The sequence below is a fragment of the Gossypium raimondii genome, chromosome 7 (assembly GCF_025698545.1).
Source record: "Gossypium raimondii isolate GPD5lz chromosome 7, ASM2569854v1, whole genome shotgun sequence".
Classification (NCBI taxonomy): Eukaryota; Viridiplantae; Streptophyta; class Magnoliopsida; order Malvales; family Malvaceae; genus Gossypium; species Gossypium raimondii.
The window spans coordinates 10,149,682-10,165,796 of NC_068571.1; the positions used below are offsets into that span (position 1 = coordinate 10,149,682).

Here is a 16,115-nt window from a genome sequence, read left to right on the forward strand (position 1 = left end):
AGGACGTTTTTGAGAAAACAGTTTAGCCTAACTAAAAGGATTAGAGTCTTTGGCTAAATGACACACTTTGGACCTATTGGACGACATATAAGGGACCAGTTGGTATGACCCCATATCAGCTTGTTTTTGGCAAGGCTTGCCACCTTCCGATAGAATTGGAGCATAAGGCTTATTGGGCTGTACGACAATGTAATATGGAATTGGAGGAAATTCGTAATAATGCCTATGAGAATGCTCGTATCTATAAGGATAAAAACAAAACTGTTACTTTATAACTCTATGTTAAAATTGTTCTTGGTAAACTTCGATCTGGATGGCTAGGACCCTTTATTCTAACTAAATTATTCACACATGGTGTAGTTGAAATAGAAAGTGAAGAGTCGGGAAAATGGTTCACAGTCAATTGTCGAAGGTTGAAGCCATTTTATGAGAATTCACAGGCCTATACGATTGAAAAAATTCAACTGGAATAACCATAATACTAGTCAGGTCGTCAAGCTAATAACGTTAAATAAGCGCTTGATGGGAGGGAACCCAATTTTATTTTTATTTTTTCCTTTTATTATTTTATATTTTATATTTATTTTTCTATTTTATATGCTTTATTTTCTTGCATCTTAATAAATTTTATTCACTCTTCTTATTTCCAGGAGAATCGAGTAAACGAAAAATTAAAATTGGAAACGGACAAGACAAATCTATACGACCTAGCCATGCCTTAGCATAACCCCTAATTCTACCCTAATCCATGTAGGAATAGCATGCCCTTACATCGCTTAACCCAAAACCTATGCCCAAACATCCACCCAATAGCCAAACACCACATTTTCACCCCACCAAACCATAATTTTAAAATTTCACCACCTTTATTCATCTAAAACACCCTCAACCACTAAAACCTCCTTCGTCTTGCCCCATCGCCAGTCCATAAACTATAAATGCCAGGACTAAGAGTCTTGCCATCACCGAACCCTCCTTCACCATTAACAGTCAACGGTACCAATTCTCGACATTGTAGTACGTCAATATTGGCAACCCCAACCCTTCCCTATTGCTTTCTCATCCACTCTTACATTCCCCTCTACCTTTTCCTCCAGATCCACCTTCCCTCTGCCCTCTGCTTCACCCCTACCCTGGCCCTTGCCAATTCCCTCCTTTCCAGCTTCCATCCCCACTCGCCGTCGAACCTGTTGACGGGCACAAAGTGCTCCGACCCAACTAGCAGCCTTATCTGACGACATGTCCTCAACAAAATTCACGCGACCTACGCCAGAGTCAAGCTTTGACAACAACACTAAGGAGGCGTTTGGTTGGGGGAATGCATGCGATTCCCCTTATGCAAGAGCCCACTACCAAACAATTGTTTGGTTCATTGATTCGATTCCCCAAATTGGTTACTAGCCCGTTACCCTCATTGCGCGTAATAGGCATTACGCTCCCTCAGCGCCGATTAGCTATTCCGCCCCCTTTTCATCTTTTGTTTTCCATTTTCTGCCCTTATCATCAAGCTTCCATTTTCTTGATTCTCCCACGCTTCTTACATGTAATTTCTTTTCCTTCCACTCACTCGCCATCGGTTCTTGTTCATCGTTCCTTTTATTCTCTTCATTTTATCAAGAACGAAAAACTGATTTGTGGAGGTATTTTCACTGTTCCCTTAAAATCGATTTCCTTTTTCTTTCCAGAGCTATTTTAGCAGTTCGCACTCTTCCCTGATTTCCTCATTACAGGTTAGTTTTCCTTTGGCTCAAATCGCCAATATTTGTTTCTGTTGTCAGATAATTTTGGGCTTTTCTTTGATGCATGTTCGATTAACAAAATTGTTCAATCCTTAAGCTAAATAGTTTTATGGGTTGCGTTGTGATTGAAGAATATTTATTTCCTGAAGTGAAATAGTTTTATGGGTTGCGTTGTGATTGAAAAATTGTTCAATCCTTAAGCTAAAACTGTTTGTATTGCAATATTTGTTTCAGTTCTTATTTATTAAAGAGAATTGAAGGAAAAAAATTGACATGCTTTTGCATTATGATTGTGCTCTTATCTTGTTTTTTGGGTTTGCCTTGTTTTTTATATGTATTTTGTTCCAAAAGTTTTGCCTTTTTCCATATCTTTTACCAGTATTGATTGATTGTTCTTGGAATTTCACTTATTGGGTGTACCAAATTTTGGATTTTTGTGTGTTTATATCTGTTGGTTAATGGGGTTTTCGTTGGTTCATTTGATACTGATTCAGATATTAACTTCTTGTTGTTAGTGACTAGAAGATGAAACTGGAAATTGTTGCAACTGTTTTGCTATTGTTCTTGATTTGTTCTGGTTTCTGCTTGTTTTGGGGATTATTAATTGAAAGTATAGTAGGATATAGTTCAGTTCTTCTTTAGATTTTGAAATCAAATGTTGGATATTTGATGACCGACATAAACATGGAATTATTACCATAGGAAAATGTCTAAAAGTCAAAACAATCAAGTGTTTTACCATGTTGTTAGAATCATGTGATTGCTAATCAAGTTGTTTCGGATTCCGTAACTATTGCTTGCATTGTGCAAGGAATGCTTGGCAAAAGCTGGGGAACATGAGTCCAGAGGCGGCTATGGAGCAGCATGTTGCCCTTGTTTCAGATAAATTTCTAGGGTGGACGAACGATACTTCCGATGTGAGTCTCCTATAGGCTTTCCTTGATTTCTTTGGTGACTTCTTTTACCGAGAATATTTTGGATTGACACGAATATTTGTTTAGGGAGAGCGAAATTAGAATCTGCAGACCAAGGAGTTCTTTGGTTCGTGGCTCTGATATAGATTCATTTCGGATAATCGTGCCATTTTATGCATGAAAGGTGGTTTGATATTGGCAATCCTCTATTATCTTTTCACTAATGTCATTATTTATCGTCTTGAAAATGTTGAGCCACTTGTTTCATGTCCTCTGAGAATCTTGACTCGAATATTGCTCCAAAGGTGGTGACATAACGAGGCGCAAGCCTTGAGAAGCGGTATATATTTCATTTCACCTCCTCCCTTTGGAACATATGTAGAATGAAAAGGACACTAGAGGACCTAAATGTCTCAAGATTTATAGTCATATATAAAAAATACGTAAAACACCGAGCTCTTAAGGAGGACACTAGAGGACCTAAATGTCTCGAGAATATTGTCTTTTTATATATATATTTGATGGTTTGAAATTATTTATATCAAATGATGTTAAGACGTTTTTAATTACTTGGAAATTTGATGGGCATGATCTGCTTGAATAATTTTTCTTGAAGTACCCATGTCCAAAGACTTGTGTCCAAAGATCTTGACTTTATAGCTCAATTCACATGTTTTCTTTGCCTTAGACCTTGTCATGCTACTTCTAGCAACAGAGTGCTACTTTATTATCTATGTTTAGATAATTATACATAGAATATATAAGTTTAGATTATTATACATAGAATGTCCTAATAAAGATATCAAGAATTTCACACTACACTTTATGCACAAATCGAGTGTTGGTTATCTAATTGAGCATTGAAATGCATAGCTATTTATGGTCACTTGCACTTGTTTTCCCCTCCACTTGAGGTTTGCATTTTCTTTGAGACCATAATGTAGTTAGAAGCAACAAAAAACAATCACTTGTCTTTTTACAAAGAACTTCGTAATCCTTTGGTTGAAACTCATGAACTATTTAGAGATGTGAAACTGTCAAGTTGTATACGGTCAGAATTTGATGCATGTCTGTGTGTGTATGTATTGTTTGATTGTATAATTTGGAAAAAGTGAAAATGTAGCTATGTCATGTTCTATATTCTTCTTATTTTAGGGGCTATAGATTTAAGCAATTAATTGAAATTAATTTTAAAGCACAAGTTACAAACATAATTGGTCGGCATGTGTTCTATTTTGATGTGTTCTGTTTGAATGTGTTCTGTTTTGATGTTGTCAATATTTCTATCAGAGAAGCATATGTTCTGTCATCCAGCTTTAATTTTAGTTTATTCTTGTGCTTTTCCTTTGCTACATGGAACTTAAGTAGGTTACAATAATTTTTAATAGGTACTTTGTGAAGTAAGAGCGAGTCTTGAACCTTGAGATGTGGGGAAACCTTGAGATCAATTGAATGTGGGGAAGAACTTTACAGATTTAAGAGCCTTACCAAGATCAATTGGAAACCTTGAGATGCTTGAAGAGTTGGACATAAGTGACAACTAGATGAGAGTTTTACCAGATTGTTTCAGATTATTGTCAAAATTGAGAGTTTTCCGAGCTGATGAGACTCCCTTGGAAGTTCCACCAAGAGAAGTAATCAAATTGGGTGCTCAGGTAATGCCAATCTGGCTACAAAATTAACTTGCTGGGACCTTTCCTGTTTGATTTCTTATGAGCTACTAACTCATTCAACTTCTTTCTACATTAGGCTGTTGTTGAGTTCATGGCTGATCTCGTTGCCAATAGGGATAACAAGGCAGCACCACCAAAGAAGGAGAAAAGTTTTTGGTTCAGGATTTGCTCGATTTGTTGGCCGTTTCGGACCGAAAATACGGACGACAACATGTAACCAATGAATTACTACTACAGTTTTTTCTTTTTCGCCCCTTGTATATATCTCAAAAATGTTTTGGTTTCTTGTCAAAATGTGTGTGTGTGTGTGTGTGTGTGTGTGTTTTTTATGCCAGTTCCATTACTTTGTAAATTATTTGTGAGATTGGTGAGCTTTTCTACAAAGTTCAAAAATCCTGATTACTTGCAAGTGTTTTCAGATTCAAGTGAAGTGAAAAACCTACCATTAAAAATCAATGTTCAAACTTTTTGATGTTGTAAAACTATATAACATATGGATTATGATGTAGAATTTCATTTTCATCTAACCTTTTCTTAATATAAGTTAATTATGTTTATGCGAATATAATTCTCAAGTTATATTTTGATTTTAGTAAATTCATATAAGAACATTTTATTATTAAGAATTTTATGAAATTATATATCATTATTAAATTATATTTATTATTAATTATTTTAAATTGTTTAAATTCATATAAGAAAACTTATTATCAAGAATTTTATGAAATTATATATTATTATTAAATTATATGTAATAATAATTATTTTAAATTATACAAATTCATATAAGATAATTTATTAGTTATAATTATTTTAAATTTTATTAAATCATATATTTTAATTAAAATATATTTAATATTAATTATTTCAAATTATCTTTTATAGTATCATATATTATGATTTGACTAAATTCATATAAGAATATTAATTATTAAGAATTTTATTAAATTATATATTTTAATTATAATATATTTAATAATAATTATGTTAATTTATCTTTTATAGTATCATATATTATGATTTGAGTAAATTCATATAAGAATATTAATTATTAAGAATTTTATTAAATTATATATTTTAATTATAATATATTTAATAATAATTATGTTAATTTCTATTTTATAGTATCATATATTATGATTTGAGTAAATTCATATAAGAATATTGATTATTAAGAATTTTATTAAATTATATATTTTAATTATAATATATTTAATAATAATTATGTTTAAATATGATTAAATTATTTATTATTGATATTAATAATCTTATTAAAATTTAAATAACAATAACAATAATCATTTACCAAAACAAATTTATGCTAAGGGTATTCTAGTCATTTTAGTTTTTTCCATTATGCTATTACACCTCTATTCCATTCAACCAAACACAAGAATACTATTACGCCTCTATTCCATTACATTCAACCAAACAATTGATTTGCTATTACACCTCTATTACATTACACCTCTATTCCATTACGCCTCTATTCCATTACGCCTCTATTCCAATACAGCGAACCAAACGTGCTGTAAGGCTCGTTCGATAGGCTCTGACGCAATTGGGAGTCATAGTGACCATCAACCATTGCTGACCCGAGGCAGGACCTACCGATCTCGAGTGAATGTTCTACAACAGAATGTTGTTTCAATGGTAACTTAACATTTGATAATGAGGTTGACTGGGATAGGTATAAGATTTTATGACACAAGCAAGTAGTGCCTTGCAAGTGTTTATCGCAAACTATTTTGAATGCTTTGCATATTGATACTACTGTTAATGATTATTTTCGCAATATTGGTTAGGTTGGTAATTTTGATATCATTCATTGTGCTTATTATGAACTTATTTTGGAACTTTATGCCACCTTCCATTTTCAGTAGCATGGCCAATTTTCATTGGACACACATGGGATTATATCATTTCGAGTACTTGGGGCCACACACAGTTTGTCCCTTACCGATTTTAATATTGCACTCAATTTTGTGACAGCGGATTATGCTTTGTCCAATGAATATGAGAACAATACGTTTACTTTTCCACCAGATTCAAGGCCATCGAGGCCTTTGCTCTATTAACTGGCAATTCTGAAACCACATATAGCCCTAAAACATCAAAGGATTTATGGTTTCTTAACCCTGTCTTATGTTACATACATCGATATTTGGCATATAATTCTTCAGGCCGAAGAGATGCTTTGGCTACTTTCTCAAAGACAAAATTATTTTTATTATGATATATTTACACCAGGCAACCGATTAATTTAGGCTATTGCTATGCGTTCCAATTTAAGCATATTATAAATGCCAAACAACCTCTAATTTTAGGCTCTTTTGTTACACGACTGTTATTCTCTTTACATGGCTCTAATGTTCCTATTTCTGACTTACATATTGCTTGCCAAGTCGATCCATTGGATGCTCACTGTCTTAACTTTATGGGACTACTTCTTGGCTCACCTTTTTCTTTCCATTTTGTCCCTCCAGGTATCCGAGCTTTACCAGCTAAACGGATCTTTAGGCAACAAAATCAACAAAAGGTACCCAACCAACACTAACCTTCTGTGACTATCGAGCAATGTTTAGAGCTCATTGAAGCTCGAATGGACATATTTGGCCAGTAGATGGCTGATCTTATTGTAGCTATACGCGAATGACAATAACGACAATGAAATGGGGAGTGTTATAAACTTTTTTTCGTTTTCATCGTATTTGTTAATATTATTTTTCACATTGAGGGAAATGTGATTTCAGTAAGGGAGACATTCGCCATCATTTCTACTATTTTATCTGCTATTTTTTTCCATTGTGTTACTATTGTTAGCTTGTTTTTGCCTATATTTATTATTTTAGTATATTCTGCCCCTTTTCATGCCCAAGATTTTAACTAGGAATTACCCACTGTTTGACCCACGAGCATGTTTAGTGTCTACTAAGCAAGTTGTGATTTTGCTATGTTGATTTCATCTCCACTGTTTTATTTCTGTTGGGCTAAAATAATTATGATTAATAAAGTTAACCCTATCTTGCTTATAGTAAAATCGATTAAGTTTAAATGTAAAAAGGACACTTAATACGAATATATGCTAAATTTATTTTCATGACTGCTAGATGATGCCAAAATTTATTTTGGCACTTGATTTCCTAGTCCTCCAAAATTAAAATTTCGTTTCATTAAAAAAATCTGATGATTTCGTAGTTATGAGCACAGCTTGCAACGTGGCTGGTTGAGTAACTGGGGTAGGGTGCTTAGGTTGTCATCCTACTTCGTGTAAAAAGGTTATATGAGATATTAGGTAAATCTCTGCTAACTAGAATTATGGATAAAAGTAAAAGATAAATTAGGAGTGTGTTGGGCCGAGTAATAGGGGTAGAGTGCTTGGGTTGTCATTCCGCTTCGCGTTAAAAGGGCCAATACATTCTAAAATATAAAAAAATATTCAATAAAATAAATAAAAAGAAAAAAAGAGGAAGATAATAAAATTTGGGGACTAAGGGTTGAACAAATAGGATGTCTTAGTCAGTTTAGTAAATTACCTAACTTTCATGAAATAATCCAAGTCAATCTAGTTTTTGTTTGTTTAAATTAGAGTACTTTCCGATTTTACTTAAAGCAAGCTAACGGTTCTCTTTTTTTTTCATAAGCATTATGCCTAATTTTTATAAAACTATGGAATCTTTCATGGTAAAATCTAGATTACATAGTGGAATATGAGCCATACTTGACGGCAAGCATAGGCTAAATAAAGGGAATGTAATAATACTCTAAAATGACATACTTTTATGTGTTAATAACATATATATTTTGAGTACAATCCTACTAATTTGGGTTGTTTATGGTTTATTTTATCTTGTATGGACTAAATTGAAGACAAAAGGAAATTTGGGGGAAAAAAGCATGAATTTAAAGATAAAATGGGTCAGCATACGAAATAGGGAAAAAGTGGTGCCGAGAATACATAGTGTGGAAGACTTGGGGCAAAATTTCAAAGAAGAGATTTATGGACATAAAACTTTGTTTACATTTGAATTTTATTTTTAGGATTATTATATTGTTTAAATTTAATTTCAAATTATATCTTTTAAACATTATCATCTAGAGTTGAAATAGGAACCAACTAGGGTTTTTCATGTACTATAAATAGATGATGGAGTGACATGAATACTCATCTGTAAAAAATTCCTTCCCCCTAAGGCTCTTAGCCTTTTTGTTTCCTTTCCTTTCCAATAAAATTTTGTTTCATTAAACTTGTGTTTTTTTCCCAAAAAGCATAAGTAACTAAACTCGTCTAGTGAAAGGTTATCAAGATTCCTCAAAAAGAGTTCATGAGACTTTGAATCGGCAAAAAAGATTCCTTGAATCAAGCACCTCGAGTGGCATATGTTAGTCCTTTGAACTTCATCAAAATTATCCCTTACTCAAATGTTAAGGGACTCAAGCAAATTGTCCCCTTTAGTAGGAGGTTCCAAAACTTCTCCATCTTCTTCCTCATCATCATAGTCACAAACAACATTAGTAGCATGAAAATTTTCATTTTCAGAATTAGAAATAAGGGTACCATCATTACATATAAAAATTACCCTTTTATTTGGACAATCAAAAGCATAATGTCCATTGCCATTACAATTTGTACCATTTAACATCACAAGAATGATTCGAAGTAGGTTTAGAAAAAGTCCTAGAAGGTACCTATACAATAGAAGATGTAGCTTTAAGTGGCGCCCCATCTTTCCAACTAAGTTGCTTAGGTTCGTCTTTAGATGGTAGCATATGATTCTCTTGTGGCTGAATGAATTTTGAGCCCTAAAAGGTAGAGGTCAATGTACGCCAATTAGATGCACAACCCCATGAACGGTTCTTAGATTTTCGCTTCAATCGTTCCTCAATCGTATAAGCTTTCTGAATTGTTTCATTCAGATTAATAAAAGTATGAAGATCTAAAATATCGGTGATATTTTCATTCAACCCATTTAAAAATTGAGCTACATTATATTTCTCATCCTCATTAGCTCGTTGCATCAAAATCTCCATCTCATGAAAATATTCCATCATAGATTTATTACTTTGAACAAGATTTTGAAGCTTTTGTTTATTGTCCCTATAGTAATAAGGTGGAATAAACCATTTTTTGCATGATTCACTTTAAATCATCCCACAAGTCAATTGATCTCTCATGGTTCATTCGTTGGGACCATAATAATTGAGTCCACCAACTTAAAGCATAGTCGGAGAATTCCAAGGTAGCTAATGGAACTTTCTCTTGCTCTAAACATTTGTAATTTTCAAACAGTAGCTCAATCTTATTCTCCCAATCATAATAAGTGTCAGGATCATGCTTGTTGTTAAATGCTGGAACACTAAATTTAGGTTTATTCACAAAAAATTGGTTACGAGCACTAATAGAGGTTGCATCACAAGCACGCGATCCACATTTAAGACGTTCAAAAGACTGTCGCAGCTTATAACCATCATCATAATCATTAGTCTTATCATCATGGTGAAAAGGCTTCTCATCATCATCATCATTGTTAGTTTCCATTTGAGCTAAATTTTGATTGAAATTTTGTTGAACCGCCTCGTGATGAAGGACTTGAGCTTGTAATGTTCAAACTTTTTTGCCACGCATTATTGCGCCTCTTTGAATTCTTTTCGAAGTTCTTCGAGCATTGCTGTAAGTTGGTCCATGGTATCCATGAATGGATCATGCTCCTCGTCCTTACTACGCGTGCGTACCATTGTTAGAGGCTGAAATTAGAACACTTAAAAAAAGCAAAAAAATATTAAGCAAAGCTCACTATTATGCACTCAGAAATAAAAATCAAATTCTGAATAAGGTAAGAATTCATCTTATGTGTCATTTAAAAATGTTCATATCAATTAATTATAATGTATTAGACTCAAACTAACAAAGAAAACCTAGTAGTATTATGATTCCAAATTTAACTAAACACCAAAGAACTGTGTTCCACGAAGAAGGGAATGTGCAACGTGCTTTAACCTACTAACAAAAGAAACAATAAAGTGTTAGAATGCATAAAGGAACAATAAAAAGCAAAAACAAATTAAAACCTAAGGCTAAGAGTAAATGAAAATCCCTAAAACTCAAAAAAAATCGTGAGCAATTTGACAAACTCTATTTGAGGTGTTCCTGATTTCCAAAAATCATGAAATTTAAACTAGAACCTCATCAAATGATGTATATTTGATCTAGAATTTTTCAACATGAAATTCAACCCACAGAATATTTTTTAAATTTTTTTATTTTTTTATTTTTTGTACTTTTTGATCAAATTTTTTGTGGGAAATATTTTTTATATTCTAAAATAGTTTCAGGAAATTGTATGTAAAATTCTAGATCGTTTGGAAAATGTTTCCCCACTGTAAAATATTTTTCTGAAAACTTTCTAGGTAAAACAAAATTGTTGTGAGACTGTTTGCTGGAAATCAATTTTACAATAACACAAAGAACACCAAAAATGCTCAAATGATGAGGATGATTTCGAAAAAAGGATCGTAGTTTGTCCAAATCTGATACCTAAATAAGAAGTAGTTTTAAACTAAACTTTCTTGTTGACATAAAACTCCTAAATAACTTAAAATACTTAATAATTATAAAAAATTTGGAATAATAAAATAATAAAATAATAAGAGCTTATAAATACAATATTGGGCTCATATATAATAAAAATTAAGCCTAATATCCGAATCCAATATGATTTAAACTTGAATTAAAAACCTAAAACTCGTAATTCCCGTCATACTCCTATCCAAAGATTTTACTCACGCATTCTTCACTAAAACGGTCATAACTTAAGCTCCTAAACTCAAAACCAAGTGATTCAAAGTGCTTTTCGAAGCTAATATGTAGATATTCAAATTCCATGCAGACATCTTAAACAAGAAATTCCTAGATCCCATCCAAAAAGTCATTACAAGTTTGTTGATTCCTCAAACTTAAAAACTGGCAGTTCCAGTGAATGGAATTTAATAAATTTCACCCATTTCTTGCATGTGTCATTTCTCATTTCCTCAAAAAGACTCATCCTCACATATTGGATTTGATTGAATCTTGATTTTATTTGTTTTGACTTTGATCTTATTGTTGGGAATTGAGGTAGTGTAATTCCATCACAATCATGGGTCTGAAATTAGGCCTTAAGACTCGCATCAGAGACATTATCATACATTTATTCATCATTTCATATTAAGTATAAAAGATGACATATCCTTTTCAAATCACTAAACATATATTGATCAAAGTCAGCAAGATGTATATCAAATCTCTACATACCTTGCCTTCCTTCATATTCTGTAAACAACCTTACCTCAGTCGATCTCATTCGAATTACTTACAGGTTTGTACTAGTATTCTATTTTCTGTTTCACCTTTCTTTTGGTAGTCAAGGCGGATTTCATCCACTTCTCATCATCATGTGTTTCTCGCCATTCTTTTGTTGTCTCAAGCTGGATAGTTATGCTTCTCTTTAAAGTCTGACACTTTGGCGTTGCCATTAAATCTTTATTCTGAATTCATTTCACAAACTACACCACTAAGGTGTATTCTTTACTTCAGATGTCTTCCATTGGCTTTGGAAGTTATAGGAACATGCTTGATCAACAGATAGCCACGAAAGCATCCACTTTACTTAGATAGCCGAAAAGATATTCTAGATACATTCAATAAACTTTGCCACGAAGGCGTTTTAACAAAATTAGTCACAATGGCTCTTTTCACAGCAAGATCAGCCACAAGGGCTTCACTTGACCATTTTGCCAAAAAGGCTCACATGTAATAGAGAATAGCCATAAAGGCTTCGACATATAACAGGTTCCACTACTATAGCCCACATATAATAGAGAATAGTCACAAAGGCTTCTACATATTGGTAACTTGGTGTTTCTGTTGATACGTATTTGCCAAAACTCATCATCATGAGGTTTTCCCCTAATTTCCTAGTACTCACCCAACCGTCCTTTACATATATCCACATAACGCAATAGTCTCATACTAGGTCTTACACAATACAGTATTCACTTGCCATGGCCATGGGCTTCCATATCATAATTCGTGTTTATTGTTCCAACAGACCCACACACGTAAGCAAACTCGACATGCAGACTCATGCTTAATTAACTCTTTGCAATAGACTTCAACATGTAGATGCATTTACATTTCTAGATATGTAACTCAGACTCTTTATGCAAAGACAGTCCTGCTTCAAGCACACTCATGCATTCACATACTATTCAACAGTACAAAGACTTCTCATTCAGCTCATACTTTTTTGTGTATACATTATGTTTATGCTTCATTTCATTACAGAGGCATATTGTCATTTCGGCATGAAACCACACATGTAAGTTCATCAGATACATATATTTCACAGATATAGCTTATCACACATAAAGGTGTTCAAATTTCGATTAAAATTGAATTAACCGACCGAATCGAACTAATTCGATTAATTGGTCGATTAACTGATCTAATTCGATCGAAGGTCGGTTAATGGTGTTTTGAAAGTTCAATTATCAGTTAATTTGATTCGAAATTGGGTAATTAAACGAATTGACCGAACTTTCAAAAACCAAATATTATATATTACCAATTTGGTTAATTTTGGTTAATTCAATTAATATAAATTTGGTTAATTCGGTTAAACGAACATTGCCAATTTATTTTTTGATATCTTTTATACTTGTTTTAACAAAAAAAAACATAAAAGTTTCCATTAATTCGGTTAACCAATCGAATTAATCAAAATAGTTCGATTCAGTTAATTTGTTTTGAAAAAATTTTGGTTCGGTTAATGGTTAAGAGTATAAAAAGTTTAGTTAATTCGGTTAATGCTAGTTCGGTTTAGTTAACCGATTGAACACCTCTAATCACACATGCATAGTCCACATTTTCATCATACAAAAGGCCATTTAGCACTGAAGAAACAAGCATAAAAACATATATACAGAGACAAAAAATTCAATGATTTCATAAAGTACTCACTGAACCATCACAAGATCCTTATGGAACCTCACAAAATACTCACGGAGCCTCACATTTTGCAGCTTCAAACATCAAATCTGGGCTTCCTTCAAATAGATTGCCAGCCCCTAAATGTTAAACCACAAAAAAACACATCAAGGTCTGCTCATCTAACTCATCTTTCCTTCTACTTCAAACACTAAAATCACATAGCAAAGCTCTACCAAGCTTGCTTTACCAAGTTAAATAGAACTGCTCTCCAACAGCTTAGCATGTATAGCCACGAATCTTACCTTACAAGGGGCGTTTCAGAGCTTATTTCTTGCTCCAACTTCATTCCAAAGGATGAGAGGATTTTCCCATCAACTCACCCTTATATAGCCAGAGAATACTTCTTAAGGAAGGAAGAGAACAATCCTCTCCACTTACCTGATTAACTAGATATTTTCCTTTTTTAGAATGGATGTTTGAAACGCGTGTTAATCCATGTGATCACCAGTTTGAAAACATATACATGACTTAACCTTGGGCCTTAACTCGTCCATTATCCTTAGTCATTTCATCAAAGCGTATCTGGTGGTGTAACAATTAACGCTTTGATGCATTACGCCTTCTTGGTGGTGACTCTGTTATTTGAGTCTCCTAGATGCTTCGCTAGCCATTTTTTCCTATATCTACTATGCATCTATGTGTTATGCTAAAAATATTAATGGGACAGATAAAAACTTATTACCCAGGGCTCGTCCATACACTCGGCGTTACCCTACCTTTAACTTGCCTAATGGTCAGCCTTAAGTCTTTTTCAGAGTACATTTATCTTCTCTTAGCCTTACTCCACTAATGAGAGGAAAAGAGAGAATACGTTTTTTTAAAACCCTTTAACTTGTCCCAAGACTTTATTAAAACTTAACAAATGTCACATCAATAATTTGGTGGTCTTATCTGAATCTTACCAATTCCAAAAATACTAATAAAGTGTTTTCCTTTGGTTCTTAACTATTTTAGTTAATTTTCAGTTAAGCTTTACCCATTGTTTCCTTATAACTTAACTGGCTCAAGGCTATCGTTACTAAGTTCACTTATTGTTAACATAAACATCTCAGCACAAGGTTTATTTCCTCATTACTCATAACAGATTTTGTCAATCCTATTTACACCATCCAAAGGTTTTTGGGGTGAATCCTTACTCATTAGACATGACCCTTAATTGTCATGCACCGACCTAGTGTCCACCAACATCAAGGCGTCACAGACATACCAACATGGTTCTTATCTTTTAGACTAGCTCTAGCACTATTCACTTCTATATTTATTCTATTCGCCTTACTCTTTCAAACAGTATTCAGATCTTAAGACTCTGTCGGGTAGGATGTTACTGATTCGAACCTAAAAGACTGAACGAGACATGGCATGCATTACATATAGAGCCATTCATCCTTTCTTCATCCAAAAGCTGACTAAATTGTTCTCTGATACCAAACCTTATAATACTCTCTACATAACCCGATTGACCGAGACTGAGTATTGGGTGTTACGCCCTAATAGTTGTAGCCTAGACTCTTCTATTCACTTATGTACTATTTAAACGATGTCTAATAAAATTCCTTAACTTTTATTTTTAATTACCTCATATGTATATTAATGAGAATTACTCTATGTATAATGTATATTAAAGAATTGAACTACGATGGTTGTACTTATGACTTCGCATTTACTATTACATGCATTTGAAGTATTACTTAATATCTTATACACAAACTACAACCTCGCCCAATGGCTTTTCATGCATTTAGTCGATATCACGCTGCCTTAAAAATTTTCATATATTTTCTATTCATGCTCTCTTCTATCTTTCATTCTTCCTATGTATGCATAACAGCCTAGTCCGCCACTTCTTAACGTATCCTGGATGTCGTCTCTCAACGCTCTCTTTCTATTACATCTTAAAATTAGAAACATTCATAATAAGTTCATAAGAACTTAGTGAGATAACTTTCATGCAATGGTTTACTATTCCTTATTTAACTTAATGTATTTCACTTCCCTTTACTACTTTAACGAATACTTACAAGGAGTAGCATTACGCATATTAAACCTTCACTTACCAAATTCTCCTTCAAGCTCTGTAGTGTTCTTACCTTAGTTAGAATTGTTTGCCTTACGCGTAGGCTTGTATTCATGACATACTTCTTATTTCACCTTCCATTCTAGGGACAAGATAGGCATCGAACACTTCTTAATATGAAATGTTCTTCGTCAGTCTACTATCAGCTTAAGTTGGTTGGTTGTGCTTTCTCCCAGAATACGCCTATTTTGCATTGCTTTTGATAAATTACTAGGGAGATCATTCAACATATTATGCCATGAAGGTGTGCTTCATTGAAGATGGCCGCAAATGACTGTAGAAGTCTTCCCTTAGACATAGATAGCCACAGAGGCGTCCATAAGCAAAGATAGCCACAAGACTTTTAATAACAAAGATAGTCATAAGGCATCCATTCAAATAGATAGCCACAAATGCGTCCCATATAGATAGCCATAAAGGCGTTTATTAGTATAGATAGCCACAAAGTCGTCACATATAACAGAATCACCCACAAAGCCTTCCCATATAATATATTCCACCACAAATGCGTCACATATAACAGAATCAGCCACAATGACTTCCATATAACATATTCCACCACAAAGGCTCTCAAATAACATATTTCGCCACAAATGCTTCACATATAACAGAATCAGACACAAAGGCTTTCACATAATAGAATCAGTCATAAAGGCAATAAATGGTGTTTTCAACGATAAGGACTTT

The 16,115-nt window shown here is 33.4% G+C and overlaps 2 protein-coding genes across 2 annotated transcripts in view; both read left to right on the plus strand.

Annotated features, from left to right (window-relative positions):
• Positions 1-16,115, plus strand: part of LOC105801841 (receptor-like protein kinase FERONIA) — a 56,856-nt gene that overhangs the window by 27,368 nt on the left and 13,373 nt on the right.
• On the plus strand, positions 4,046-4,894 carry LOC128042443 (plant intracellular Ras-group-related LRR protein 5-like). The gene is made up of 2 exons (XM_052633655.1): positions 4,046-4,308; positions 4,403-4,894. The coding sequence occupies exons 1-2, from the start codon at positions 4,198-4,200 to the stop codon at positions 4,541-4,543; spliced, it is 252 nt and encodes an 83-aa protein (XP_052489615.1). The 5' UTR covers positions 4,046-4,197; the 3' UTR covers positions 4,544-4,894.